The 11862-nt window shown below is 49.3% G+C and overlaps 1 protein-coding gene across 3 annotated transcripts in view; it reads right to left on the minus strand.

Moving 5' to 3' along the window:
• Nucleotides 1-466: 466 nt before the first annotated feature.
• The window catches only part of syt7a (synaptotagmin VIIa), a 58343-nt gene continuing 46947 nt past the window's right edge, over nt 467-11862 (minus strand). For 2 of the 3 annotated variants that reach the window (XM_057051196.1, XM_057051198.1), the window contains 4 exons: nt 11213-11382; nt 10638-10752; nt 10012-10211; nt 467-9909 (listed from right to left, as the gene is read on the minus strand). In XM_057051196.1, the coding sequence (XP_056907176.1) occupies nt 9805-9909; nt 10012-10211; nt 10638-10752; nt 11213-11382 (590 nt within the window). In that variant the 3' untranslated portion in view covers nt 467-9804. The remainder of the gene's footprint in view (nt 9910-10011; nt 10212-10637; nt 10753-11212; nt 11383-11862) is intronic. The other variant, XR_008953219.1, reaches the window with a different exon arrangement.

The raw sequence follows: 11862 nt of genomic DNA on the forward strand, positions 1-11862 counted from the left end.
CCAAGCCAGTTGTATGAAGAGCGGAGGAGCTAATTAATGAGCCAATCTGTCATAATCCGTCAGCTCCCTTCAGAGGAGCGTGTAGCCGTGCGATTCCTCCGCCGTCGTGCTGAACCATGTGCTCCTCACAGCCGAGTGCATTTTTAATTGCTCTAAAAAGCAGAAAGCCTTTGCAAATTGTTGCCTCTAAATGGAAAATGTGTTAAATTAGAGTGTCATTAGTATTTTTTAATCACTTACGCTGCAGTTTAATGATCGAGCTGGTATCTGTGACTTTTTTTGTGGCGCCGGTGTCTCATTCTGTCGGAGCCCAGAGCTCCGTTAGATAAAGTCAATGTGTGCAGATGTAAAACAAAGTTAATGTCCCAGCGGAGGGGAGCAGCTTCTTTATTAGCCAGGCTGGGACCACTGGGCTGCTGTGTTTGATCCTCGGACACCAAGAGAGGAAGACAAAGTGTGGACACGGTTGTAGTAAAAACGATTCTTTAATATGGAACAAACTCAGAGCTCAGCTCCATGGTTCCGTCCACCCAACACACACGGTAACACTGATGGGTGGAGCAGAAGAAAATCAGCCGGTAAGATCACAGTCCGCTCGGCCCAAAAAACAGGAGAGGCTAAAAAAGAAAACATGGAACGCAAAACCAAAGCCTACTGGGCGTGACCTTGGGATGCCCTGGACCCCCACCCCTCCTGCCCCAGGAGACCGCGGGGCCGTGGCGCTCTCGCCTCCTCCCAGGGCTCTCCGCCCCCTCGCTCACCTCGCCCTCCTCATCGCCCTGAAGTCCAGCGGTGCCGCTGACTACGACCTGCTGACCTTTCAGAGATCCAGGTGAGGTCAGCGCGGGGGGGGGGTTGGATTACGGAGGCATGGAGAGGCTGGCGTGACGGTCTCCGTGGGGGGAAGATGGAGCTTGTGGCAGTGTTGAAAAGTTCCCTCAAAAGAATCCATTAGGTAACGCCGTCTTAACGAGTGTCGTCATGTCACTTTGTAGCATCAAACCAATCAAATGTGAACGTCGCAAATGATCAGATCCAATGTTCAAACACTTTCTAATACCTGGAATCCTAAAAATTCAGTTGTTCTAAACTGAGATTTGTAATTTATAATATTACCCAGGCGATTAAAGGCTCATTTCGGACTTTTTATCTTGCATTACATGCAAAATTTCCCCAGAATGACGTGAAATCATTCAAACCCAACTAGAATTTTCGAGACTTTAATCAATGTTCTCACCCTTTATTCTTTATAAAATGTACAAGAAGCGCTATTTATTTGAGATGGAATGTATCGAGTATTCGAGGGGAGGGAGATGGGGGCGTCTGGTCACCCGGGTCGCCCAGTAAGAACCCATCGCTATGCTAACACAGGGACATCAACAGAAGTACTACACAGATATGTACATAGCAACCAAGCCACACGCGGGGATACCGAGTAATAACTGTGGACAGGGAGGGGGAGGGGGGTCCACTGCAAATGTACAGATCCCACTGGTTGTGTAGTTGGTCCAAACATTAAGGCTGTTCTCTGGCTACAAACGCCGGCGGCGGTGAAGCCGCCGCAACGTGGATTTAAGTCACAGATCTGTGCTTGACATCTGAATATGGCTGCTTTGTGTTTCTGAGCGCTGAGCTGAGCTGGGCTGGGCTGAGCTGGCAGTGCCCCCCCCCCCTCCAGAGAGAACACAGAAAAGGCTAAAAGTAAGATGAAGGGATGGAGGTGAGTCCAAGCATGGATCTGCTCGACTTTTTGTTTTTGTGCTAAATCTTTCTCTGGTCCACAGAGCTTTGTAGCGTTAAAAAAAACAGGCGCTCGACAGCTAATGGACGAAGGGATCGAAGACAGATGAGGCGGCATGGATTAGTGAGAAATTAGACCCCCCCGGTGTACGCGGACACCCCCCCCCTTCCAGAATGAGAGTAAATTACAAATGGGGAAGGAGGAAGTGGAAATCTATACTTGGTGGGAGCTTGAAGGAAAACGTAGAGGTGGAGTGGACAGAGAGGAGGAGGAGGAGGAGAGGAGGAGGAGGAGGAAGAGGAGGAGGAGGGGGGCATCTGCCAGCGTCAGCAGACAGTCATCCTGCGCCTGAACACACCGCGTCACATGACGCACTACATAAGAGATGGGGGAGGGAGGGAGGGGGGGAGGCACTGCACAGAGAGCACTACATCTAACACGCTCAAGCACGTGCGTGCACGCGCACACACACACACACACACACACACAACACGGGGTCCCAGTCTGCGTTCCAGTGCACTCTCCTGGCTGCCAGAACCTCGCTGTGTCTTTAAAATAAAAAAAACACCGAAAACAAACAAACGTGAAAAGAACGCACACTTTGGATCCCACTGGCAAGAATAAAAAAATAAAGCAGAAACAAAACCTACAGTTTATAAAAATGGCCAGTGGCACCAGTTTTACAGAAAGCATCCTGTCAATGACTGGCTTTTGAACAGTTCTACTCTTCTTTTAGTCTACCAAGTATATGCTATGGACCTTACCAGGCAGCTAAAATCTATACAGTACTGTCATTTTTCATATATTTATAGATGTTTATACACTATACAAAGTTGGCAAAAATACATTAAATCAGATTGTACACATCACAATTGTGTGTCTCAAGTTAGAGCACTCTTTGTTGAGGAGGTGGGCCGGGGTGAGTCCAGAAAATGGGTGAAGAAGTGTTACCTTTGACATCCCGCAAAGCCGCAGGATTTCACTGCAGGGAGGTGGGATCCCTTATTCATTATTATTATTATTATTATTGCCCACAGATTATGGCAGCGTTTGCGACAGCAACCCTCGATATGCACTCTGTGTGTGTTCGTGTGTGTGTGTGTGTGTGTGTGCTCCCTGCGCGACCGTCTCCAGGATGGGATTACAGCTGAAGGCATCAGTGTATCTGCTGTCCCTCCTGCTGACGGCCGCTGGGATCTGCTGCGCCGTGTCCCGTCTGTGGCGTCGACGGCCCTAAGAAGTAACGTGAAACCGATGAAGCGTGTCCGCACCGGCGCGCTGGGATTTGGGGAGTGGGTGCGCCGACACCCGCAGAGGCCGGACAGCAGCCCCGCACTTCTGATTTCTTTAAGCGAAGGATGATGGGAGAAGGCACCGGGGATATTCTGGACATTTGGTCTCATTTCCCCTCGTTTTCTCGGAGTAATTAAAAACCTCCGCCCGCTCGCTCCACCATATGGCTGTTGGTGTGGCTCCTGCCCTCGTCCTGGAGGCTGCCCCGCCGAAGTTTAAGGGCTTATGCAAACAATGTTATGACAACAGAGGTTTACGTGGCGAGTTTACATCAGACTGTTGTGCTTAACTTTATGATCCGACCGGGAATGAGAGAGGGACTTACGAGCTTGTTAATGGTCTTTAAAGGCGGGTGGTGCGTATCCTTCCATTCTATTAAATCTACATGCCCTTTCCTTCCAACGTATGGCCTCCAGCATGCCAACAATGACTCCAAATTCAATGTGGGAGTCGCCGTCAATGTCGGGACAGGGCCAATCCCGTCTTACACAATGGCATTACAGTAAATCCCCCAGCCGTTAAGCAGAGGGCGAGACGCAGTGCCAGGCGGCCCAGGCAGGCCGACTCCACAGGGAGGTGAGCAGCCAAGGAGCATTTTATGGCCTAGTAAACAGCGGCTACAGGCGCTCTCATTCACATAACTCTGATTTATGAGAGGCCGGTGTGCAGTGTTGCGGCTGTGTGCGTACAGGATGCGTCGGGTACCACTCCTCCCCGTTTGTTTCACCTGTGCCGACCTCACAACCCCTCCGACAAAAATACAGCGGACATCAAAAGCCCTTATTCAAGAAGGGCGGGAAAAAACCAAAAAAAAAAAAGAAATCAGCTTAGGCATCGTCCACATCACCACCGGAGCTCAGGAACATCAGCGTTTTCGCCCTCGTCGAGTTGACAAAAGGAAAACTTGGCATACAAGAAATGTTAAATCCACCGACGATATTTACATAAAGTTCTCAAAAACGGAAGGATTCACTTGTCACGTTGTCAAAGAAATGAAAACCAAACACAAGAACACCGAGCACACACATACACACACACTGATCGACGGTCAAATGCCAACGCAAAGGAAAAAATAAAGGTTATTATTCGTTACCGTTTTTCACCTTCATTTTGTTACAGTTCACACAACTTAGCGTACTTTAACCCTGACTGGGAGGAGTCACATCGCGGCTCGGGCCGGACGCTTAAATCAATTAAAAGGGGGAGGAGGGGGAGGAGAGGGTCCGTCTGAGCAGGGGGAGACGGCAGACAGCCCGGGACAGACTCCTGGGCGGGCCGAGTCGTCACAACATGCTTCGTTAGAGTAAAGACAGCATGAGTCCTCCAGGCGGAGGAGACGCCACAGGCCTGCAGCAGCCCGACGCATCCGTGGACGCGGATCCACCCCGGAAAACAACGCGTCCTACGAGAGGGGACGAGGGCGTGACAAGGACAAACAGCACCGCCGCGCTCACAATATTGTGCTAATCCCTTGGCAAACAGGTGCGACCCGTTCAGCCAATAAAGCTTTTAGTTATTTAGAAAGCAAACGGAGGAGGGAGGCTGCGGGTGACAGTGATGAATTTAGGTGACGGGACACGCCCGCGGATAAACGTCCCAGGGAAAGTCTAAAGATGGATGTCGTCCCTCCCTCCGTCCGGGCTCGGATCAGCAGGTCGGCGGGGTTCTGCCGGGGCCGTTCAAGGTCAATGTCGTGGGAACTTCATCACACCTTTGTTGGTCTGAAGATGGAGCAGATGAGTGCTGGAATCGATAGATTCGGACTTTGAATGTGGCCAAAGTGGCTTTTTTTTTACATCCAGGTGACCAAAGTGTCAAACCACCTTTGCACCAGACTTTTATTTGGTGTTTTCGGAGGCTCCAGCTGGTTCCGAGCGGTGAATCTGTCATTGTTACTGAGCTTCGGAGCTGATTTTAAGCGTTGATGGCTTGTTTTTGCTTCTGCTCGTCGCCCGAAGATGCGAGTCGGGCAAAATCTGCCCTCTTGCTTTTCAACTTTTGCCTCAAAATAAATGTTGGGCTAACGTTGAGCAGCGTTTACTTTCCCCCCGGGCCCAGTCGTGTTATCGGACTCGTTTAGCAAGTCTGCTGGCGGCTGTTCTGCACAACGTTGACTTTTGCTTTGTTCCAGTAAGTTGAGATTAGAAAACTTTTGCTGCTACTTAAGCGACAATGTCAATAAACTAGAGTTTGGCTCGTCTGCATTTCTTCCTTCCCTCCTATTTTAATAAGCACAGAATTAAGAATGATCTCTTAAGCACCGACTGTAAACATCTGCAAACTGCAGCATTTCTTTCAGTTTTTCGTAATTAGCTTGAGGACCGTTAGCAGCTCCGCCTGCGTAAAATATGAGTTTAGAACCTTACGCCTAGCCTAAATGCAAAAATATTGTTTATTATCATAAATCTCAACAAATGTTGGAGAAATACGACCCCGAGAGGACGGCGTGATTTATTCCCGTTTTAACGGAAGACCCAAGGCTGGCTTTTTATTTAGTTTTCAACGAAAAGGTAAATAAAGACCGCTGAAAACTTTTGGTCTGCCGTGAAGTTTGAAATGAAGTCCGGGGTCGGCTTTGCCAGCCAGTGACGCCACGCTGGGAGACAGAGACGGCGTGGCCTCCTCCTGCGTCACCGCCGTTCTGTATTCATGAGCTCGGGGTAGTTGAAGGTCAGTGCTGCCAGCGCCGGTGCCAACAAAAAGCAATACATTTCCAAATGGCAGACAGGTGGCAGTGTAATAAAAGTTGGATTTGAAAATTGCTTTCTCCTTTATGCCGTTTGGCTCAGAGCAGGCCATAAATTTTAATGGTGCTGCAGTTTGAGAGCTGGCAGTGACGGGACATAATGTTGGGTCTTGCTGTTATTTTATGGAGTGTGCAGCTTCCTAAATAAACTGGGATGAATTACAGCCCACTGGGCCTGTTCTTCCTTAACCCCGAGAATGTGCATCAGTGCCACCACACTTGAATTCCTTTGAATCTGCCTCTTTAACATTAAAAAAAAAACAGTTTCATCACCAGGACACATTTCCCACTTAGAAAAGCTGCTTTTTAAACGTGAACTTCAGAGCTGACATCTCTCAGACGGCGAACCACCAGTCATTTTTGCCCATTTTCCAGGAAATATTGCTGTAAGAGTCGAAGGATTTCTGACATATTTTGCCGCCTACATGAATCCTGGCTTGCCATAAAGGCCAATTCCTTCATGTGCATCTGTCACAGCTCCATAAAGAGATTTTTTCTCAACCTGGGGTGCTGAACGTCACCGACTGCTACGTTAGAGAGATATATTTGGAGATGTGGGCCTGAAATGCACCAATAACTTCTGTGCAATGAATCATCCCTCCATGCAAACCTGACCACACTAGAGTCATACGTGTGTCAAGAACCTGCTCCACTCACACTAGAAGAAGATTTTCCCTGCTGGGGAGCGCCGAGCAGGTCGGTAGGCAGGTGGGGGGGCTGCAGGCAGCTATTCAGGCAGGTTGGGCTTCCCCCGCCGCTCAACTGTATTTGTACTGTACATTAATGAGCAGCCGGCACATTACAAGCCACACTCGTTTTCTTTTGCTTGTGGTGATTCTGACTTAAGTGCAAACTACACTCGTCTGTGTTTACTTTGAAAATTAGCATGGTCGCTACACTCGGTTGGTTTTGTGAGGTAAGAGGGGCTGCTCTCGTGAATCACATGCCACCGAGTCGCACACGCTCCGTTTAAAAATAAGCTTTTGTTTGGACTATTTGGTTGGAGGCTGTTTTGCCTGTGTGTATCATTGGTTCCTGGCAGCGCCAAATGTTCCTGCCTTCTCCTTCAGCCATCCGGGAGGACTCCAGGCAAAGTAACTGTGGTTCAGCAAGAATCAAGTCGCACTCCATCTCCCTCTGTGAAAGTCAGTTTTCTCATCTCCTGACTGACACAAGTGCGGCATGAACAGCAGGAAGGCAGCAGATCGGGCCACAAACGTACAAGCACAAAAATGAGCAAACGCATCCTTCCATGATTCTGCAACACTCACCGCCAGAGACCCATTTGCCTGGTCATAATTCAAAATGTCCGTCCAATCATCTCCCTCACAGTGTCAACTCGAGTGGCAGAATAGCCCCATAATGTCCTTCTGAAAGAAGACATTTTGCATTTGAATGCACATTTATATCCTGCCTTTGCACAAAGCACAGCGATGCTGGCTAATCACATCAGGCTGCAGTTATTAAAAAGCACAACCTGACCCTGCTGCCCTCCAGCCAACCTTGGAGGATCTGCTGCATCACGTTACTAAAAATAAGAGCCTATCTGCCAGTTTGCAGGGTCGCGGATGACGAAGCAGCGTGGACCCTGACGCACGGCGATTTCACCCGGCAACAATTGATGGTGGACGAAACTGGGACCGATTCATGAATATTCACACTCCTGCCGAACTCCGATCGGTTCGACTTTATCCGCAGCCATCTGTGTCGTGGTAACAAGTCACTCGATGGTCTGCGTCGACTCGGTCTCATCTCCGCCAACGCTCCCTGCCCCCGCCGCAGGGACGGAGACGCTGCTCCCTTCTGACCACCTAATAGAGGTGTAATGTGCTGTGGCAATGCCAGCGGTGGCTGTCAAAACAGAGGCTTCCTTTCTGGCCAATTGTTCCGAGAGGTGCTGGCCTGGATGAGTGGAGAAGAGCCAGCACCAAGTCTCACACCACGGCGGAAGGCTCCGGGCTGACCATCTTTAAGCTTCAGGACTTCTGTCAGACTTCAAAAGAGGGGAGAGTTACAACAGAGCGCAGCAAAGAGTCTGCGAGCAGCTCTTAATGGCTGCTGCAGCGCGCAGACTGTTTATTTATGTTCTGCAAATATCAAGCTGAACCGAGAGCCTGTGAATGTGGGGCCGCTACCAGCAGACTCTTTAGTGCTCTCAGGCACTCAGGGATGAGATAATGTCTCTTCTGCTACTGCGATAGCTCACCAGTATAGATTAGAATGTCAGCAACAAAGGAGCGGGGGAAGAAAAGAGCAAAAATCAGTCTTGTTATCATCTTTGTTGCTTTGGAGTCGGTTTGAGAGTCATAAGGTCTGCGCTGCTGCGCCCAGGACTCTCCTGCAGTGTGTAATAGCACAGTTGGCCTGACCGGCCTCCCGTGACGGGAGGACAAGTTGCATCTTTCCATGCACGCCTGACATTTGTGACACCCGCAGCCTGCCAGCAGGAGTCTGGTCCCTGACACATGAGGTGAACTATAAAGGAACATAAAAAGAGGACAAATAAGGGGATGAGAGCCCTGCATCCACCCTCCTCGTCCTCCAGTTCATCTCCGAAACCCTGGAATCCCAGCGTGGACCTCCTCCTCTCCCCAGCTGATGCTCCCCCTTTCAGATACTCCTCCCTTTGTTTTCACCATGACTACAGTTAGCATCAAAACTACCGTCGCCATTATTGTTGTTACATTTTTCAAAAAAGTGCAGATAGATCTCCCCGCTGGTCAAGGAGGATGGGGAAACAATGGCAGTAAGAAGAGCAACAAGAGCACAAGACCAGAAAGAGAAAAGAGAAGATTTCTGTCCAGTTTAAAATGTGTGGCGCCTGTGTACACACACCCTCACACACACGGCAACAGGTACATACTCAGTGATGCTGATCAACCCCCACCTGCACACAAAAGACACAGGGCCGCACAAAGATTCATCACTAAAGAGAAGAAGGGTGCACACAATATCAAATGCATGTGCACTACTTTACATTGGAAGATTTGAAAATTGGTTTTCCATAGTGGGTGAGGCTGTGAAAATGACATCATCGTATCATTTTTGGGGTGTCTTCATCCTTCATCTTCTTTTTTCTCCCTCCCATCGGAGCCTTTTGTCTGGAAAAATCAGGAGTGATCCATTTCACAAGTTCGTTTTGTTCTTGCTTTCCCAGTGTCGGAAAGTCCAGTTTGTTTATTCATCTTTTTATGGTTTTTTTTTTTCATCTCTATTTTTGTTGGAGCTACAGCACGGCACCCACAGCACACGGACGACAAAGGGAGCGCGAGGGGAAGGGTCCAGAAAGAAGAGTCCACTAATATTGTGCCGGAGGAAGAGAAAGGAGGAAGAAGATGGGGGGGGGGGGGGAGAAGAGAGAGCGGTATCAACAGTTCCATCTGGAGGTCAGCTGGGATCATCACACACCGAGCATCGATCGCTTTTGACAACTTCAGCTGAACATTAAACCACTCTTGGGTGGAGGGGGGGGGGGCTGGAATGGAGAGAGGATGTGATACACTTGAGACAGACGATAAGGACGGGGCCACAGATGCAGACAGCAGAGACGGGGAAAGAGAAGACAGGCGATGGAAAAGATACCGCAGCAGTCCAGACGTGTGTTGCCAACCGATCTATACATCAAATACATTATTATGTACATGTACGTACAGTAGTGTTGTTTACCTTAAATAGCCATATTAGGATTATATGAGATTAGACTGTTACTCAAAACTGTGATCCCAGGGGACTGGCACCTTAAATGCATCAGGAGCTGCCGCGCAGCTCTGAACCAAGGAGGCAGAGTGACATACAGACAGTCAGAGAGATGGCGTGGGGGGGGGGGGCACAGAAAGATAAGACACGACGGGATGAAGGGGAAGAGAGGAGTATGGCAGGAAAAAGAAAAGATTTTAAAGGTTTAAGAGAGCAGATGGCTAATTGTACCCGTGTTTCGCAGCCTGGCAGCAAGTCAGTCTTGTGCATAAGGATGGGAGGAGGAAGGGGAAGGAAGGATGGGAACACGGAGGGAGCTGGGGGCTGATCAGGCCTTGAGGGCGTGCCACTGGGCGACGTTAGTGCGCGGCCGGGCGAGCATGTCTTTCCAGTGCTTCACCTCCCCCGGTCCGCTCTTCCATGATAGGTAGATCTGAAAGAGGGGAAACAATCAAACAAGTGTTTCTGCTGCCATCTGAACCCTCCAGAGATGCTTCAAGGGGGAAAATCTCCGGTTGGGGATGTTGGGACTTGCCTTTCCGATGACGTCGTTGCGGCTGAGCCTGTCTTTGTCCATGACGGTGATGATGATGGTGGTCTCCCTCAGCACATGGGCGGGCACGTCAAACGGGAAGGACTCGTTGAAGACGGGGTTGAGACAGCGCTTCATCGTCACCGTCTTCTTCTTCTCCACGCGCTTGTCTTTGTGCATCAGCCACACCTTCACGTATGGATCTGCAGCAGTTCGCAGGAGACAAAGATCTGAGGTCGGATGTCCCACAATGACAGGGCGAAGTTTAATGGAGCCACGAGCGGGGCGCTCTGGGAAGGCAGCAGAGGCTGCATGCAGGCAGACAATTTACCAGACTGAGCTGACACATATTTGGCCGGCAGGCTGGAGATCATCTTAGATATACAGAAGGAGAAGGAACAGGAAAGAAAACAGAGATAGCGAGGCAGCGATAGTTGACGTAATGTCACCTTGGAGTCTCTGATATCTACAGAGCAACCCAGCCTGCCAGCCAGACAGCCCCCGTGTCCTCGGCACAGACGGGTCAGGAAATGCTAACACAGAAGTTTCCAGTGTGATGGGGAGGGGGGGGGAAGGGGGGTCATACAAGGAGAACGAGAGGAAAACTTAAGTAAACAAGAGTTCTGTACCTGAGGTGCCCCCGATATCCATGGCTTTAAGATTGCGTGCTTTGATGATGTTCACAGTGATGGTGTTAGCTGTGGGATTATAGCAGAGAGACACCAGCAGGTCTCCTCGTCTCCCCTGCCGAACACACACACGCGCACACACACACACACACACACACAGTGCAAGGATGAATAACAGTATGGAGTATTAGACTCCACATTGCTCATTAACATTAAATGAGTCTGTAATTTTAACATTCCTGCCTCTTCTGCTCTTCTGAAGGCCTAATGACCAGCCTACATGCTGGAACTGTCATGTTCCAGAGTTAAATTGTGAGTTATTTAACCTTTGATCTCTTCCTGCGGCCTGTCACACCGTAAAGTGTTGTACCTGTAGTCGATAAGCAAAAGAGATCTCCCCAAAAGTGAGCTTAAACCATCTCAAAGGAGATGTTTATGGACCTGTTATTGGTGCCCTTTTTGGAGGTAATGACCCCCTGCGTGCATTTTAACTTATGACTTTGTTTAAAGCACAAAGTGAAGAGCAAAGCCAACACAAGACACCACAGCTGGGTAATTATCTGCTCCGTTCTTACGCTGCCATCACTGCAGGGCTTCAGCTCCTTCCAGAAGGTCTTTATCTGGCCCAGTTCCACCTTGTTAAGGGGAATTGACACCTCTCCAATGGGGTCATTTCTGCTGAAGCGATCGTAGTCCAACACCTGAAGGTACAGAGTTCGCTCTCTCACTTTTTCATAAGGAAAGCCTGAAAAAAAGAAGAGAAAAGTTCCAGAAAATAGGGACCATATTCCTGAGAGCACACAGAGGGCAGAGTCATCTTCACCCATCATGGTGGACATGACTGGGGCAAAAGGCCAAAGGGCATTTCATCAACTGCAGGACCCTTCGGCACACGTGAGGAAGAGTCCTGAAGACCAAATTCATTCACGTTTCAACACCTCCGGCTATTTCTGAGACATCATCTAGAATATAAGACAGATGCGATGCTGAAGTCTGAGCGCGGCGCTCATTATGTGACAGCTCATTAGCTGGTTTCTCTTAAAAACCTGGGGAGAAACTGCAAATCGAATCACAAAAATAAGCCATTGATTATCTTTATTACCAATAATGAGAGCAAAAGTCGCTGTAGATGTAAATGATGTAAATGAGGTTTTCTGTGGGTTGTAATTATTTCTGCATTAACGCCGACGGCGCCACGGTGCTGGCGCCTGCGTGAATGAACGCC

The sequence above is a fragment of the Takifugu flavidus genome, chromosome 13 (genome assembly GCF_003711565.1).
Source record: "Takifugu flavidus isolate HTHZ2018 chromosome 13, ASM371156v2, whole genome shotgun sequence".
Taxonomy (NCBI): domain Eukaryota; kingdom Metazoa; phylum Chordata; class Actinopteri; order Tetraodontiformes; family Tetraodontidae; genus Takifugu; species Takifugu flavidus.